We start from the raw sequence: 18127 nt of genomic DNA, 5'->3' as shown, positions 1-18127 counted from the left end.
GGGGAAGTGTTCACACACTGCTACGGGAGGGCCTTGTGCCCGTGTACGGGGGAAATGTTCACACACTGCTACGCGAGGGCCTTGTGCCCGTGTACGGGGGAAGTGTTCACACACTGCTACGGGAGGGCCTTGTGCCCGTGTACGGGGGAAGTGTTCACACACTGCTACGGGAGGGCCTTGTGCCCGTGTACGGGGGAAATGTTCACACACTGCGATGGGAGGCCTTGTGCCCGTGTACGGGGGAAGTGTTCACACACTGCGATGGGAGAGCCTTGTGTTTGTTTACAGGAGAAGTGTTCACACACTGCTAAGGGAGGGCCTTGTGCCCGTGTATGGGGGAAGGGTTCACACACTGCTATGGGAGGCCTTGTGCCCGTGTACGGGGGAAGTGTTCACACACTGCTACGGGAGGGCCTTGTGCCCGTGTACGGGGGAAATGTTCACACACTGCGATGGGAGGCCTTGTGCCCGTGTATGGGGGAAGGGTTCACACACTGCTATGGGAGGCCTTGTGCCCGTGTATGGGGGAAGGGTTCACACACTGCTATGGGAGGCCTTGTGCCCGTGTATGGGGGAAGGGTTCACACACTGCTATGGGAGGCCTTGTGTTTGTTTACAGGAGAAGTGTTCACACACTGCTAAGGGAGGGCCTTGTGCCCGTGTATGGGGGAAGGGTTCACACACTGCTATGGGAGGCCTTGTGCCCGTGTATGGGGGAAGGGTTCACACACTGCTATGGGAGGCCTTGTGCCCGTGTATGGGGGAAGGGTTCACACACTGCTATGGGAGGCCTTGTGCCCGTGTACAGGGGAAGTGTTCACACACTGCTATGGGAGGGCCTTGTGTTTGTGTACGGGGGAAGGGTTCACACACTGCTATGGGAGGGCCTTGTGCCCGTTTACAGGGGAGATGTTCTCTCACTGCTGTGGGAGGGCCTTGTGCCTGTGTTCAGGGGAAGTGTTTGAGCCCGTGTACAGGGAAACTGTTCACACACTGCTCTAGGAAGTCCTTATGCTCATGTACAGGGGAAGTGTTCACACACTGCTCTAGGAAGGCCTTATGCTTGTCTAAGGGGGAAGTGTTCACACTGCTATGGGAGGGCCTTGTGCCTGTGTACGGGGGAAGTGTTCACACACTGCTATGGGAGGGCCTTGTGCCCGTGTACGGGGGAAGGATTCACACACTGCTATGGGAGGCCTTGTGCCCGTATACGGGGGGAGTGTTCACACACTGCTATGGGAGGGCCTTGTGCCCGTGTACGGGGGAAGTGTTCACACACTGCTATGGGAGGCCTTGTGCCCGTGTATGGGGGAAGTGTTCACACACTGCTATGGGAGGGCCTTGTGCCCGTGTACGGGGGAAGTGTTCACACACTGCTATGGGAGGGCCTTGTGCCCGTGTACAGGGGGAAGTGTTCACACATTGCTATGGGAGGGCCTTGTGCCCGTTTACAGGGGAGATGTTCTCTCACTGCTGTGGGAGGGCCTTGTGCCTGTGTTCAGGGGAAGTGTTTGAGCCCGTGTACAGGGAAACTGTTCACACACTGCTCTAGGAAGTCCTTATGCTCATGTACAGGGGAAGTGTTCACACACTGCTCTAGGAAGGCCTTATGCTTGTCTAAGGGGGAAGTGTTCACACTGCTATGGGAGGGCCTTGTGCCTGTGTACGGGGGAAGTGTTCACACACTGCTATGGGAGGGCCTTGTGCCTGTGTACGGGGGAAGTGTTCACACACTGCTATGGGAGGGCCTTGTGCCCGTGTACGGGGGAAGGATTCACACACTGCTATGGGAGGCCTTGTGCCCGTATACGGGGGGAGTGTTCACACACTGCTATGGGAGGGCCTTGTGCCCGTGTACGGGGGAAGTGTTCACACACTGCTATGGGAGGCCTTGTGCCCGTGTACGGGGGAAGTGTTCACACACTGCTATGGGAGGGCCTTGTGCCCGTGTACGGGGGAAGTGTTCACACACTGCTATGGGAGGGCCTTGTGCCCGTGTACGGGGGAAGTGTTCACACACTGCTATGGGAGGGCCTTGTGCCCGTGTACGGGGGAAGTGTTCACACATTGCTACGGGAGGGCCTTGTGCCCGTGTACGGGGGAAGGGTTCACACACTGCGATGGAAGGGCCTTGTGCCCGTGTACAGGGGAAGTGTTCACACACTGCTATGGGCGAGCTTTCTAACAGAGAGGTCCTGACGCTGCTCTTTGTGTTTGCTGTTTTTAGAGCATTTTGTAGTGTCCTGGGATGCAGTCACAGCCTGGGCCTTTGCTTCCGCACAGTTCTTCTATTCCACGGGCCACCAGCCCATCTTTGTAGCCATCCATTGGAATGCGGCCTTTGTGGGCTTCCTGGAAGGCCACAGTTCTAATCTGCTCCCTGCTTTCCTCGTGGGAGCAAACACCTTTGCCTCCCACATCCTCTTTGCAGGTAAATTGATTTTTTCATTTTATTCCTGAGCGAGTTTCCATTATGTGACTGATTAAAGTAGTCTGGTTGCAGTATCAAAACAAATTAACAGAGAAAGTCATACGTGTGGCCTTTTTATTGGACAGAATACATCTGTGGCTAGCTTTTTGAGGGCTCCGCTTCCTTCATCAGCTCAGAGCAGAATGAGCAATGCACATGTTACAAAGGTAGCGTGGTGGTGGTTTATAAAGCTGTAAATTAAGGAGATGGGAGGAGTGGCTCATGTGACTGTGAAGATTTATGCCGGCTCTTTTCGTGTTTGCATTAGCTACTTCTGATTTCAATTGAGGAGGGGAAGGGTCTAGCTCCTGAAAGTTAGTCTGAAAGAAGATATCACCTAGGATCAGCCTGGTGGCTCAGTAGCCAAGCAAAAAGTCCCCAATTCAGTCCCAGAGTTGAGGAGATTTGGCTCAGCAAGGTGTTAGGTTCCTTCAAGGGCCATCCCTCAGGTGGAATGGGGCGAGTGAGGGGTTGGTGACCCCTGTCCTGATTCAGTTCTTCTTGGCAGGGGGGGGGGGGTTTTGATAGCCAGGGGTCCTGGTTCCCTCACCCCTTCTGAGTCCTCACCTCCAGAGTCTGCTCCCTCCACATCCAGAAACAGGGAAGTATCCCTTTTCTTTGTGCTTTCTTTGTTTGTTGGTTATTTCCTTTTTTCAATGCTTAATTTAAAATTGACCTCTGGCCCCACTAAGCATGTTCAGCGTCTGAGCCAACAAACTCAGCAAGACATCTCTGTGAAAAAAGAAAAATCTGAGCAGAGTGCAAAGTGGCTCTCAATCAGATACGATTTCTCCCTCTTCTAGAAGTGAGAAATCAATTCCCCATTGGAATCCTCCGAGGTCTCATGATCCACACCCCCTCGAACATTACCAGGGACAGCCTCCCTGCTACGGTTGCCCGCCATGACTGACAAATGGGAGGCCCGAGCACGTGATCCCTACATAGGTTGCTTCGCCTTCGCTGGGCACCCCTGCAGAAAGGTCTGCGGCACCCTGGGAACATTCTGGCCCGGAGGAGGAGGATGGATTTATACCGGAGTCCATAGGCCCAACATTGCTCTCTCCAACCTCCAGGAAGGTTCTGCCCTTGGGAACAAGGGAGGAGAACTGACCATTGCTTCACCTCCCCCTCCAGAGACAGCATAGGCCGAGGGGAATATCTAAACAGCACTTAAATAAACAGAGAGAAATGAGGACTGAATTGCTATCAGACGGCACGCCTCATAGATAGCAAGGTGCTTGGACCTGTTCGTCCCTGGCGCCCAGCTCTCCTGAACTTCGGCTCCAGGTGGTCTCCTGTGCGCACACCAATGCCACCTGGGCATCTACGCACACTCCTCCAGGACACATGCAAATACACGCTCAAGACTAGGTCGTGGTCGTATGCGCAGAAGTACATGTGCAAATACGCTCTAATATAGGCCATGGTCATACGTGCACAAGTATCCGTGCAAATACGCACGCCAGTCTAGGCCGTGGCCTTACACACCCAGGTCCCAGCACATGCAACCACTATGCGGTGAGAATGTGCGCACACGCCTACACACGCGAAAAAAGAACCACTGCAGTGGCCCACCACATGGTTAAGTAAAGCTTGCGTGTAAACCGGTTTGATGCGACCCCTGGTCGTGAAAGCCGGTATAGAAAATAGCAAAATTAAAAAAAATAAAAATAAAAAATAAATAAATTACCTGCTATTAATTAAGTTGACTTAGAAAATAGCCACTGCTATTACTAGCAACAGTAACATGGAATAGACTTAGTTTTTGGGTACTTGCCAGGTTCTTGTGGCCTGGATTGGCCACTGTTGGAAACAGGAAGCTGGGCTTGATGGACCCTTGGTCTGACCCAGCATGGCAAGTTCTTATATTTAGGCCTGGATCCGTTTAATATCCGGCCCTGAAAATCATTGGCCTGAAGAGCTTCTCCACAGCTCAGGCCTCTTGACTGGCCGAGAATTCATGGAGAGTGGGGCCAAGAGCCAGCATCTCACTAAATATGCTTTGCGCACAAGCAAATTAAAACCGGCAGGAGACCTCTACCAGAACCAGAGACGACGCCTCAGTGCAAGTGCTTCTCTGCACCTCTGCGGGACAGGGAACCGTCGGCGATAGTTGAGGAGGGGATTCCCCTGCCTCTCCCACTGATGCTGCTAGGGAATCGAAAATGACTGCAGTTTCTGCGCTGACGGGGAAAGCCTCAGCGCTAGACCCCGTCACCCGTGAGTCTTGTCCTACCGGTGCGGTCATGCTTGACGCAGACCCCTGAATGCTCCCCGCACCTGCGGCACCACCAGCACCTGAATGGCAAGCAGGGGAACAGTCCCGCAGCGTCACGGAGCCAACACCCGTTCTCCTCCGCAGGCAGAGAAGCTGCTGAGAAACCCCATCGCTGAGCTGCTGAGGTAGCTTCCCCCCTGGAACCTCGCTGCTGCAGATTCCTCTGTGTAGTTCCTTGGGGTTTTTTTATTTACACTCTCTGAGAACAAATAAAGATACACAGAAACCAATACTTTCCTTTGGTGCAGAGGTTCAGGTTCCAGGAGCACAGGCTGCATGGCAGATCAGAAAAGAGCCAGACTTATAATACCTACTCCCTAGAATGGAGCACAGAGCTGCCAGCAGAAAAAAAGAAAATCAGCCAGGGAGCAACTAAAAGACAACAGCCGCCCTGAGCCTATAGCTGCCTCAGTAGCCTTGTGAAGGGGAGGGATGTGGACCACCAGATTTATACCCCACCGAAGAAAGGAGCAAGCGTATGAAAGGGTCACCAACCCCCAGCTTGTCCACCTCAACCAGACAGGGAAGGACCCACTAGGACTCAAAAACCCCTGGGAGGAAGACTCATAAATCTAAAACAGTCTCCTGACTGCAGAACTGCAGGTTTGCACCCATCTACCACCTGCTGGAGACAGAGAAATACTGAGGAACCTCAGGGAGCACATGTGACTAAGTAACAGTGACAGTAAAACTTTCTCTGTCTCCACCTGCTGGAGACAGAGAAATACTGAGGAACCTCAGGGAGCACATGTGACTAAGTAACAGAGACAGTAAAACTTTCTCTGTCTCCACCTGCTGGAGACAGAGAAATACTGAGGAACCTCAGGGAGCACATGTGACTAAGTAACAGTGACAGTAAAACTTTCTCTGTCTCCACCTGCTGGAGACAGAGAAATACTGAGGAACCTCAGGGAGCACATGTGACTAAGTAACAGTGACAGTAAAACTTTCTCTGTCTCCACCTGCTGGAGACAGAGAAATACTGAGGAACCTCAGGGAGCACATGTGACTAAGTAACAGTGACAGTAAAACTTTCTCTGTCTCCACCTGCTGGAGACAGAGAAATACTGAGGAACCTCAGGGAGCACATGTGACTAAGTAACAGTGACAGTAAAACTTTCTCTGTCTCCATCTGCTGGAGACAGAGAAATACTGAGGAACCTCAGGGAGCACATGTGACTAAGTAACAGTGACAGTAAAACTTTCTCTGTCTCCATCTGCTGGCAGGGAGGCAAAACCCAGGGGTACAGGGAACCTAAGTCATCCTTATGGCAGTGGACAGCACTTGTCCCTGCGCCACTAGGCCACTCCCATCCCAGGCTTCGCATGCTACTTTCTATGTGCAGTAACTAGACGACGAAATTGTGTGAAGCACTGGGAGATGCAGATCAGATACATGTATGGAGCTTCAGGAGCCACACACTTTCCCTTTTGAGTATTGTCACCGACAGAAGGATCAGCTTACTTCAGTCTTGTTTGGTGATGGCATTCGCCGGCCAGGTCAGTGCAGGGTACTGAGAGGTTGCACTGTAATCGTCGCTTGTGTTCAGGATCGCCTGAACTCTGCAGTGACTCTGTTTATCTCCACTCTTGAGGTAGTTGGCTGCCCTCTGCTGCTGCTCTGGCCATTTCTGGGTGAGCCCCCCAGCTCCAGGAAGAGAAAGGTGAAGAAGCAATGGAGAGAAGGAGAGGCAGAGGAGGAGGCGCCTGTGATGGAGATGAAGCTGAGGGAGCAGCCAGATAAGTTCTCTGCTGCGCTGCTCCAGCTGGCACTCAAGTACCTCTTCGTCTTGGGCGTGCAGGTACGGGAGTGTGGGAGAGGGCTGCACAAATACTGTCCTTGGCATCTGGAAGCCAGCATACTCCGTAATATTTGGTCCTGGCTTGTGATCTCTTGTCTAGCCAGGGCTGGGGGTGCTGCAGAGGCGGTGTCCTCTGCCGCTGTGGTGCCAGGGGTGAGAGGGGCTCAGCAGTGACATAGGGGATATTGCGTGTGCTCGGACAGGGACTGGGAGCTCCACTGTCAGTTTTGCTCATTCGCTCTCCGAAGACTGGGGAGGAGTAGATGACCTGCCCCTTCATAAAAGGGACGAGCTTAGTTTGACCTCCATGCTGAGTAAATTAGAGCCGCTCCTGAAAGAGAGGAGAGCGAAGAATCTTGACTCCAGCGGGTAAGAATTAGATCTGGGTCAGGCATTGGATGTGCCATGCTTGGGGTTCAGTAAAGCTTTTGGAGGGAATAAAAGGTCAACAAGGAGAGGCTGGGTGTGGTGCACCTGCAGTGTTTTGGCCCTTTTGGTATTACTGGATGCACGTGTGTTTGGACATTCTCCTGGGGAAACAGTCGCGAGCAGGTCCGGCAGTCACGGACTCGGTGAAGAGGGAGTCTAACCCATCTGTCTCAGTAAAGCACCTTCCCCCTCTTTACTTTAAAGAGGAGGGAGCCCAGAACAGCCTGTTTCTTTAATGCTTTTATATTTATTTTTGATGCCCAGACCGGCTCAGGTCTGTACCTTCATATCTGCTGATATGTGGCCCAAACTTGCCGGCGGCATCCTGGGGCCTTTCCTCAGAGGTAATTCTAGAGAAATACGGTCCTGAAATCCAGCAGCCAGGGTTAGCAGATGATTCCAGGTCAGAAGGGAGTGGCCGGGCCGAGCCGGTTCTGGTTCTTGCCCTGTGCATCCGTGGATGTGTAATCCCAGTTCTCTGATCACAAGTCCATAGTCTTGGTGTTTGACTTCATTTATTACCGGGAGCCTTAATCCTCCTGCTTTAGGCAATGGCCGTAACGGTGGGGGTGGGGGTGTTGCCCGGCAGGCCCCCGTCTCTGGGGTGGCTTTCCAGCCTTAACCTCGGGCTGCTGCAGCGGAAGGTACCCAGCTAACCCCTCTCTCCTCTGCTCCCTCCCAGGTCCTGGCCTGTGTCTGTGCTGTTCTCATCTTGAAGAGACACCTTATGGTTTGGAAGGTTTTTGCGCCAAAGTAAGTTGAAGCTGTGGATTCCTCGCTTTTAAGGTGGAAAGTTGAGAAGTTTCAAGTAGAGACTTGCTCGGGGCGCCTTGGCTATAACAGCAGGGGTTACTGAGGCAAAGCCAAGGGCAATAACTACAGGCGTATATTAAATTTCCACATGCAGGCTCATGGTCTCCAGCGTCTAAGTCATTTACAGATACAGCAGGTGTAAGTACTTCTGCACCAGCCTGGCTCTTTTAGCACGTTTTCAAAATCCGCCACGGGTGCTGAGAATTTACTCCAGTGATGATTTCTCCAGAGGCCTGAAGGTGCATGGCTCTGTGAGAACGGGCCCGTGGTAACGTGTGTGTGTGTGTGTGTGTGTGGGGTGAGGCACATGAGGGTGGATCTTGTGGGTAAGAGGAAATGAGATGGGTACGAGGCATCTGTTACAGTGTAATAGGGGAAGGTGTTGGCAGAAAAGAGAGTAGTTGCTGTTCAAAGGTTTAAACAGACCCAAATGTTACATGGGGAAAAGGGAATCGCACAAGAAGGAATGGCCATAAAGGAAGTCGGTCTCCCGTGCAGTCAGGGACGTGATGCACTTTTTGGAGCTCATCTTTTCTGAACAGAAAACTACCAATTCAGGATCGAGATTCCGAATTGGGATTACGCCATGATTGGGTCCTGGCCGACTAGATCAAGATCCTCGTGAACTGGACATTGGCCCATTTCTAATAAAGCAGCCTTTAAAGCCAAAGGTGCTTAGCTGCGATTCCATCTGTATTTCAGGCTTTGCTAGAGGCGGAGTCTGACTCTTGTAAAATAACACACTGGGTTATGTTTTCAGAGGGCTCAGTGGTTGTAGCTTTGCACTGCTTCCTGATGTCCATGTGTGCTTCTGGGAGAGAGACTGAGCACTATCCCTGCAGATCTGGGCAGTGTCTAGTCCAGGGGTAGGCAGCTCTGATCCTGGAGAGCCGCAGAAGTGCCTGCTTTCAGGGTATCCAGAGTGTTTGTCAGGTTTATTTGAGTATATCGTGGGCTAGAAACTGGGCTAATTTGCATATTTTGCTTACCCTGAAAAAACAAGACCTGCTTGCAGTTCTCAATGATCAGAGTTGCCTAATACTGATCTAGTTAATATATATGGGTAAGGGATCAGAGAATATGGTTCCTTCCAGGCTGCTGAAATGACGTCCATAACTGTCCTCATTCTTCTTGAGAGACCAGCCTTATTGTTTGCAACAGAACTTTAAGTATCAGGGGAACTGGAAGAGCCTGTAGGAGCTTCAGAAGTAAGGAGACGGGCCTTCCAGTAGAAGAACCTTGTTATTGAGGTCCTGTATCCCTGATCTTGTTTTGTCTGTCTGGATTCCTGCAGGTTCCTTTTTGAGGCTCTCGGCTTTGTGGTGAGCAGCAGCGCCCTGCTGTTGGGCATCGCCCTGGTGATGCGCGTGGACTGCACAGTCAGTACCTGGTTCAAGAAGCTCATTCTTGCATGAGCCGGCTAGCAGCAGCAGCAGCAGGAGCCCCTGCATGCACAGGATGGCTTCCCCTGACAACACGGCAGCTGAAGAGAGTCTGTGCAAGAGAAGACAGGAGTGAGTGACAGATGTGAAACTGCCAGCTCTGGAAACCACCACCGTGACCCGTGCCTGGAATAACCCCATGCAGGGATTCTCTGTAACCCACCTCCCTCCCTCCCCCAATGACCCTACACCGGTTTAAGGCCCCCCAATGAAACAGCAACACACTCTGTGTCCAAGACCCAGTGACCATATGTAAGCATATGGCCATGAATATCTTCCATCATCAAACTTGGACGGGTGTTCCAAAGAATAGAAGGAATAAGTGAGAATCCACCAGTCTATATGGGGAAAGGAGAAACAGAGTTTGCGAGATGAGAAAAAATCTTTGAGAGAGTTGGATCAGCAAACAAGTGACAAATACACAAATATTGTGGGAATACAGTTACTTCAGCAACCACACAGATCTAATCCTGACACAAGAATGGTTAAAGAGAAAGAGAACTTACACCTAAACTGCAGCACAGGATAGTGGGCTCTGGAAAAGATGGTTCGCAGCCTGCATATAAAAAATGTTAAAACCCATGCAGATTTAGTAGCACAGAACTGGAAACGGTCACGCATTTCATCATTGGGTGTGACACACTGATACAGAAAGACAAGAACTATAAATGCTATCACATCACTATACCAGAAAAGCACTGGTACAATTCTCTACGAGAACTGCAGAGAATAAAGAAACTATGATCAGCTCTGACATTTATTCCAACAATCTGATGCAAGAAAACTGGACATTATGATAAAGGAGAAAAGCATAAGAACAGCATTGCTGATTGAAGTGTCTATGCCAAGCAACTATTCTGTACTACGTCTCAAGAGAGCGAAGATCAACAAGTACCAAGCGATGCAATCTGAGCAGGAAATCCAAATCTAGGAAAATAGTCCCAATTGCCTTAAGTGCCACAGGCCTGGGAGTCAGGTGTGCATTCTTATCCTGGTTTTGTTGTGTCCCCGCCCTGTGTCCTGCAGCTACAGGAGAACTTCCATCCTGGTTATTTAAAGCGACTCATTTTCCAGCCAGTCGAATGCTACCCCATGAGAAAGATGTGCGTGCACTGCCTCCATTGTATGCAAACTATCTCATGCATATTCATTGAGGATATCCTAAAAACCTGGCCTGTTTGTGGCACTCGAGGACTGGAGTTCGCCATCACTGGTCTGTTGTGTGCTAAAATAAGATATATGCAGCCCCCTTATCCATAATGGCATTTCACCGGTGTGCTGCCAGCAGCAGCAGAAGGGGACCCTTCTGTCAAGTAGAGCAACTTAGTCTGCGTGGGTAAAGCTCAGTATCCAGCCAGAAGTGGAGGGAGGATTAGGAAGAACTGGCCACCAGAACCGTGCATGTTTTATAATGTACTGCAGTTGTAAAGCATAGGATCCTCTCTGAGTTAAAGGAGCTGTACAGTCCCCTGGCATCAGAAGCATGCTCAGACCTCCACCTCTTCTGTTTATTCAATGGGGACAGGTCTGCCAAGGTACGACCGGCGGGATAGAAGCAGCACCCTGGCCCAGGCATCACTGTCCATGAGAGCTCTTTGCTGAGATTCTTGGGCTGGCTCACCACTCGCAGTGACATCCTCTGTTGTTAATCAGCAAAGCGCACAGGTAATGAACACCGGGAGGACGATTGATTACATGCTGCCAGTACCTGGCCGTTCTGCTGGAGACTTTTGTGGAATTGCACCCTGGTCTTTCGCCTTCTGAAACACGCTTTAGCTGAAAATTTGGGATAGCACGGTCCTGGTTTCACTTGATGTCCCTGCCTCAACTTTTGGAGAGTGCAAACAAGCCCTGCGTGATCCTGTGGAATAGCGGAGAAGTGCACACTGGGCCGTCCTTTCCTTGTTTACTTTTACACTTTCTCTGGCTGTGGCAAGGTGGATTGCATTGGTGCTGGTTTATAAATCAACTCAATGTATGAAAATTGTGTTTCTAATTTTAATAAAGAGTGGAGAAAAAAAAAGAGCTTGAGAGAGAAATTGTCCTAGCACAGATTTATTTCCGAGATACTGAATTCTCTACATGTCCATTGCTGTGACTGCATCCTTCTGTGACTCATTTCTAAAGCACCTTCATAATTTGCAGGGGCTGAAGAGAGTACGGTAGGGATCAGCAGACAAAAAAATTGAGGAAAGAAAATAAACATTTTCCATAATGTTAATTACCATATTTTTCGCTCATAAGACGCACCTAGGATTCACAAGGGGAAAATTAAAAAAAAACAAAACAAAATGTTTGTGCTAGACCGGCTCTGTCCCCCTGGCGTCTGTGTGTCTTATGGAGCAAATTAGGGGAGTGCATAACATTTTTTTTTCTCCCTATTTTGTTTGGGATCTGAGGAGGCCATTTCAGTCCACTCCCCAGATCAGAAAACTTTTATCTTTCTCTTTCTGTGGGAACCCCCCCACCATCCCAACCCTTTAAATTAACAACCCCCACCCTCCTGACCCCCTTAAGACCTGCCAAGTGTCCCTGGTGGTCCAGCGGGGGTCCAGGAGCTGTCCGGGAGCGATCTCCTGGACTTGGGTCGTCAGCTGCCAGTAATCAAAATGGCGCGACGGCCCTTTGCCCTTACTATGTCACAGGGGCCGACCAATGGCAGCGGTAGCCCCTGTGACATAGTAAGGGCAAAGGGCCATCGGCTGCCAGTGATCAACATCCACAGGATCCAGCACAAGGCTCTCACATTGTGGAAGGAGATGACCCTAAGGTGGTCCATCTGATTAGGAGGGAGGAGTTGGCTCGCTTATCCCTGCCATACTCGGAGAGCTAGGCATAGATGGTCCGCCAGAGGAGTCTAGGCTAGGGGCCATGGACCCAGTGTTGTTGGGTCTGAGGGGCCCAGCTACTTCCTTTCCTTTTCATTTTTCTGCCACAGACTTGCTATATAGAGAATGGGATACCCTGGATCTGGGATTGAAAGTTAGCAAGGCTATGGATAAGCTATATCCTCTTCCAGAGGAAGCAATTGACATACTGCGGGTGCCCAAGGTGGACGCGGCGGTGTCCGCAGTCACCATAAAGACCACAATCCCGGTTACAGGTGCTGCAGCCCTGAAAGACCTGCAGGATAGAAAGCTGGAGCTGCAGCCCAAGAAGATTTTTGAAGTCTCGGCACTGGGAGTGCGGGCAGCTATGTGCAGCAATTTTGCCTTACCTGCAGGCCTTCGCTGGGTTCAGCAGTTACAGGCCAATGCTGGTCTTTCCGATGCAGAAGCACAGCAAGCAGGGCGTCTGGAAGCTTCGATCTCTTATAGTGCGGATGCACTTTATGATCTGTTACGGACTTCGGCCAGATCCATGGTGTTGGCAGTCTTGGCTCGTTGGCTCCTGTGGTTAAGAAACTGGTCGGTGAATATTTCCTCAAAGGCTCAGCTGGGGTCATAGTCTTTCAAGGGTAAATTGCTTTCTGGCAAGGACCTAGAGGATATGATTCAATCCCTGGGGGAGAACCAGGTTCACCGACTGCCAGAGGATAGGCCCAAGTCAAGGGGCTCCTTTTCTTCATGGTCTTGATTCAGAGGGAATCGGAGATTTCGTCTGTCCAGAACTCCAGCTTCTTCCTTTCGCAAGTGTTCAGTCGCCAACAGTCCTGGTCTCAGCAAAAAGGGTGTTATTCCATTTACTTCAGACCCCAAAAAAGAGGGGTCCTTCAGACCCATTCTGGATTTGAAGCATGTAAACCGCTGCCTCAGGGTCCCACATTTTCGTATGGAGACGTTACGGTCAGTCATTGCCTAGGTAAGAAAAGGAGAGTTTCTGGCGTCACTGGCCCTAACGGAAGCGTATCTTCACATAGGCATTCGGGCCGACCACCAGAAGGTTCTCGGTGATGGGTCGCCATTTTCAGTTTCAAGCTTTGCCCTTCAGTCTTGCCCAGTTTACCAAGGTAATGGTTGTGGTGGCGGCTCATCTGCACAGAGAGGGGGGTCCTGGTGCATCCATACCTGGACGACTGGCTAATTTGGGCAAAGTTGGAGATGCTCGGCCAGTTGGCAATTTGCAAAGTGCTTCAACTCCTGCGATCACTGGGTTGTGTGATCAACTTAGCCAAGAGCCGACTGGTGCCCACCCAGTCTTTGGTGTTTTTGGGAGCTCTATTCGACACTCAAAAGGGGAGAGTGTTCCTTACCTCAGACAGAATTGTCAAGCTACTGTTATGGTTTTGAGGTGTTTGAGTGGATTCTTGGGTACTGTGGGGATGACCACGCCCACTGGGAGGAGCCCCGTGAGGAGCCACAGTACTGGGCTAGACTGGGGATGCACAAACACAGAGTTATGTCTTTTATTGTACAGCAGATGTGTGCCACCAGAGGTGGCAGTAGTGAGGCAATCCAAAGGTAGCAGTCCAGGGACCCTTGGCAGAGGGGACCTGTCTCCCTGAGATGGTATAGGAAATACAGGTGTAGGTTCGCAGCGCAGCAGAGCTGTAGAGAGTTTTTTATTCTTGTAAGGTTTTGGGTGGACCCTTGGACACTGTGGCAGCTGACCACTCCCACGGGGGGAAGTCCCGTGAGGGGCCACAGGTCAGGCTCAGCTTTGGGATACACAACACAGAGTTATATCTTTTATTAGACAGAGTTGAGAAGCCACCAGAGGTGGCAGTAGTGAGTAGAGATGAAGCCCGGCTGGGCTAGGGTTCCTCAGGATGCTGGAACAGCGATTCCCTCTCTGGCTGTGCTGTAGTGGAGAAAACTGAGATAGTGAGTACAGTGGAGCATACACAGAGTTCTGGTATAGACCCTTATTGGTAAAGTTACTCACACAGCGGTTTCTCCCGGAAGGTGACACACAAGCTGGAATAGAGGCAGGCCCTCGAGGAGCAAGTACCTGGTTCCAGGGAACAGCTCTGAAGAAATAAAGTTGGTAACTCACTGATGATGTAGGCAGCAGTTTCTTCCAAGCAGAAGAGATAAGTTCAGGCAGCGAGTCAGGGAACATGGGCTCTCGAGGAGCGAGTACCGGTTCCTGATAGCGACCTGAACGAAATGAGAGAGGACCCCCCTGAGGAGCGGGGTACCCTGTTAGGATAAAGTCCAAAAGTTGGAGAGGCAGAGTAGCTAGGTATGAGAGCGAATCCCATCCGTAAGGAGATCCCTTGCTAACTCTATTAGCTAGCAAAAAGTGTAGGCTTTTGTATCCGGGATGCGTGACGTCATCACAGGGGGACGCCCCTGAGGTTCGTGCCAAAGAGAATAAGAAGCAGGGCCGCGCGGCACATGCGCCCGATGGTACCTGGACAACATGGCGGGATGCAGTGCCCAAGCCGGACCAGGGACGCCGCGGCATCCAGATGTCCATCAACCACGGGAGGAGTCGCAAAAAAGGTAAGGTGGGCGGAGTGGAGACGTCAGGCAGCGACAGTCGTAACAGAGAGACAGACTGAGATGTTAGATTACTCACTAAGTTGGTGGCTGTAATGGTGAAGATCCCAGCAGGCAGAAGTAGATGAGTACAGGCACTGTACCAGGGAGAGCAGGCCCTCGAGGAGCGAGTACCTGATCCCAGATAAGAACATGAAAAGAGAGCAGAGGGCCCCCGAGGAGCGGGTACCCAAGGTTAGTGAAATTACCCCGAAAGGCAGAAAGCTTCCAGCAGCAGCAAAGAAGCGGCAGAGTTGCTCAGACCAGACGGATACTGATCCTTGCTAACTCAATGAGCTAGCAAACATGGGCAGGCTAAATACCCAGATGGCGTGAATTCACTCGAGAGGGACGCCCCCGCGGTTCCCGCCATGGAGAAACATGGCATGAGGCTTTGCCATAGCCTTTCCGGGGACGCCGGAGGGAGCGGCAAGCAGATGGGGCGGCAGCCATCTTCCCAAGGCTTGCGGGGAGAGGTGAGAAAAAGGTGAGGCACAGAGGTCGAAGCCGTCTGAGACCGGACACAACAGCTACAAGGACAAGTGCGGGACGTATTGGCCAACTGTCTCCCCAGAGTGCGGGATTATTTGCGGGTTCTCGGCTCCATGACTTCCACCCTGGAGCTGATGCCCTGGGCCTTTGCTCATATGCTTCCTTTACAGTCAGCGTTGCTTTCACGTTGGAATCCAGTCTCCGAACAGTTTAACTTACCTCTCCCTCTTACGGATACGGCGCGCTCCAGTCTCGATTGGTGGCTTGTCTCGATCAACTTATCCCAAGGAGTTCCCCTGGAGGTGCCCGAATGGACAGTGGTGACCACGGACACTAGCCTCTCCGGTTGGGGAGCGGTTTGCCTGAGGAAGTCTGTGCAGGGACAATGGTCCCAGGAAGAACCTCGGTGGTCTATCAATCGTCTGGAAACCAGGGCAGTGTGGTTAGCATTGCAAGCGTTCCGCCCTCTCCTCCAGGGGAAGTCAGAATTCTTTCCGACAATGCAACCACGGTGGCTTATATCAATCGCCAAGGGGGAACCATGAGACAGCCAGTAGCCACGGAAGCCCGGCAGCTGATCAGCTGGGTAGAGAAGCATTTAGTAAGTATTGCAGTGTCTCACATAGCAGGAGTCGACAACGTTCAGGCGGACTTTCTCAGTCGGCAACTCCTTGATCCCGGGGAATGGGCGCTCGCAGACTAAGCTTTCCAGCTCATATGCGACACGTGGAGCGTACCCCGCATGGATCTCATGGCAAGGTTTCAAAACGCCAAGGCTCCGCACTTCTTTGGTCGCTGCAGAGAAACAGGAGCAGAAGGGGTAGATGCCCTGGTGCTGCCCTGGCCGACTGGCGTGCTGCTGTATATCTTCCCTCCTTGGCCGCTGATAGGCAAAGTGCTCAGGAGAGTGGAGATACACCCAGCAGAAGTCATCCTCGTAGCTCCAGAGTGGCCAAGACGGCCTTGGTTTGCGGACCTAGTCAATCTGGCAGGGGCGGGTCCCCTGCGGTTGCCACTGCTCCCGGACCTTCTCCATCAAGGGCCTGTGTGTTTAGAAGAAGTCGATTGCTTTTGTCTAGCGGCTTTTGAGAGGCGCCGCCTGAGGAGCAAAGGGTATTTGAATGCTGTGGTAGCAACACTTCTCCGGTCGCACAAGACATCCACCAACCTCTCGTATGTGCGCATGTGGAGAATCTTGGTGTGTGGACCGGGCAATTGTTCCTACTCTGTCTTCAGTGTCTGATATTTTAGGTTTCTTACAATTCGGACTCGCCAAGGGCTTATTGTGTAGTTCCGAGGGTTCAGGTGGCAGCTCTTGGTTGTTTGCGCAGTTCCATTCAAGGCGTGGCATTGGCTGCTCACCCCGATGTGGCTTGTTTCCTAAAGGGGGCAAAGCATTTATATCCCCTGATCAGGCACCCTTGTCCTTCTTGGAATCTGAATTTGGTTCTCTCAGCTCTGTGTATGGCGCCCTTTGAGCCTCTGAAAACAGCTACAATAAAGGATCTCACGTTAAAGGTGATTTTCCTTATCGTTATCACATCTGCTCGCAGGGTATTGAAGCTCCAGGCTCTATCCTGTAGGGAGCCATTTCTGAGAATTTAAGATTCTGATGTGTCTTTGTGGACGGTTCCTTCCTTTCTTCCGAAGGTGGTGTCTGCTTTTCACGTGAATCAGTCAGTGGAGCTTCCGTCGTTTCCCGTTTTGGACTGGTCATACCCTATGTCTAAAGACTTATGGAAGCTGAATGTTCGTCAGGCGTTGTTGCGTTATCTGGAAGGTACTAATGCGTTTCATGTGACGAACCATCTTTTTGTGCTGTGGGCTGGTCCAAACGAGGAAATATGGCATCTAAAGCTACGATTTCACGCTGGTTGAAAGAGACTATAGGCTCGGCATATTTGATGTGTGGTAAGCTTGTACCGTTTGGACTTTGGGCTCATTCTACCCGTTTGCAGGCGGCTTCTTGGGCGGAGTGTCCAATGGTCTCACCGCAGGAGATCTGCAGGGCATCGACTTGGAAGTCTTTGTATACCTTTGCCAGACACTACAGACTGGATGTTCAGGCACAGGGTGAAGGAGGCTTTGGAGAATCAGTGCTGAGAGCGGGCCTCTCCAGATCCCATCCCAGGTAAGAAATCTCTGGTACATCCCAGGAGTCTGGACTGATCCGAGAACGTACAGGGAAAGGAAAATTAGTTTCTTACCTGATAATTTTTGTTCCTGTAGTACCATGGATCAGTCCAGAGTCCCGCCCGGGGAACGCATGGAAGTAAGGGAGAGTCCGCTCAGTTATTGATTGATTTGTTTTCAGATCTGCAGAAATTGGATTGACCGTCCTCAAGTGGTTCTACAGGTTCAGTTACTAGGAGGGTTAAGTGAACCGGTTATTTTTTTTTTCTTGTTGAAGGGTTATTGTACATAGTTATAGTGGTTTTTTGAGAGCCATTCTGCTTTGACATTGAGTAATACTGCCGGACTGTAGATGGCACCATCCTATATAAGGCGGAGTTTTGTTTTGAAAACTTCTCTGTCTCCATCTGCTAGAGGGGGTGCAAAACACAGGAGTCTGGACTGATCAGTGGTACTACAGGAACAAAAATTATCAGGTAAGAAACTCATTTTCCTATCTTTTCTGTAAATAGGAAATAAATCACATCTTCATTATTGTAAAAGGAAAATTAGTATCCTTACCTGATAATTTTCATTCCTGTAGTACCACAGATCAGTCCAAACTCCTGGGTTTGGCCCCCCCTCTAGCAGATGGAGACAGAAGTTTAATAACAAACTCCGCCTTAACTGGGCTGGTGCCACCTACAGTCTGGCAGTATTACTAAATGTCAAAGCAGAATGGATTATAAAAAAACCCTAACTAACTATATACAGAAATTGAACAACTGGAAAAATTGGCTCATGGAACCCCCAGATGGGATCAGCATTCATGGGCTGCAGAATAATGTAATCAGTCTGTAAAAAAA

The 18127-nt window shown here is 50.9% G+C and overlaps 1 protein-coding gene across 4 annotated transcripts in view; it reads left to right on the top strand.

The window, feature by feature from the left end:
* PIGO (phosphatidylinositol glycan anchor biosynthesis class O) overlaps window positions 1–11269 on the top strand; it is a 54233-nt gene extending 42964 nt beyond the window's left edge. For 3 of the 4 annotated variants that reach the window (XM_029581712.1, XM_029581704.1, XM_029581719.1), the window contains exons 8-11: window positions 2228–2431; window positions 6348–6550; window positions 7662–7732; window positions 9087–11269. In XM_029581712.1, coding sequence (XP_029437572.1) covers window positions 2228–2431; window positions 6348–6550; window positions 7662–7732; window positions 9087–9207 — 599 coding nt within the window. In that variant the 3' untranslated portion in view covers window positions 9208–11269. Of the gene's footprint in view, window positions 1–2227; window positions 2432–6343; window positions 6551–7661; window positions 7733–9086 lie in introns of those variants that run through there. The other variant, XM_029581727.1, reaches the window with a different exon arrangement.
* Window positions 11270–18127: the final 6858 nt, after the last annotated feature.

Source organism: Rhinatrema bivittatum, chromosome 1 (genome assembly GCF_901001135.1).
Source record: "Rhinatrema bivittatum chromosome 1, aRhiBiv1.1, whole genome shotgun sequence".
NCBI classification, from domain to species: Eukaryota; Metazoa; Chordata; class Amphibia; order Gymnophiona; family Rhinatrematidae; genus Rhinatrema; species Rhinatrema bivittatum.
This window is presented reverse-complemented; position numbering and strand designations above follow the sequence as displayed.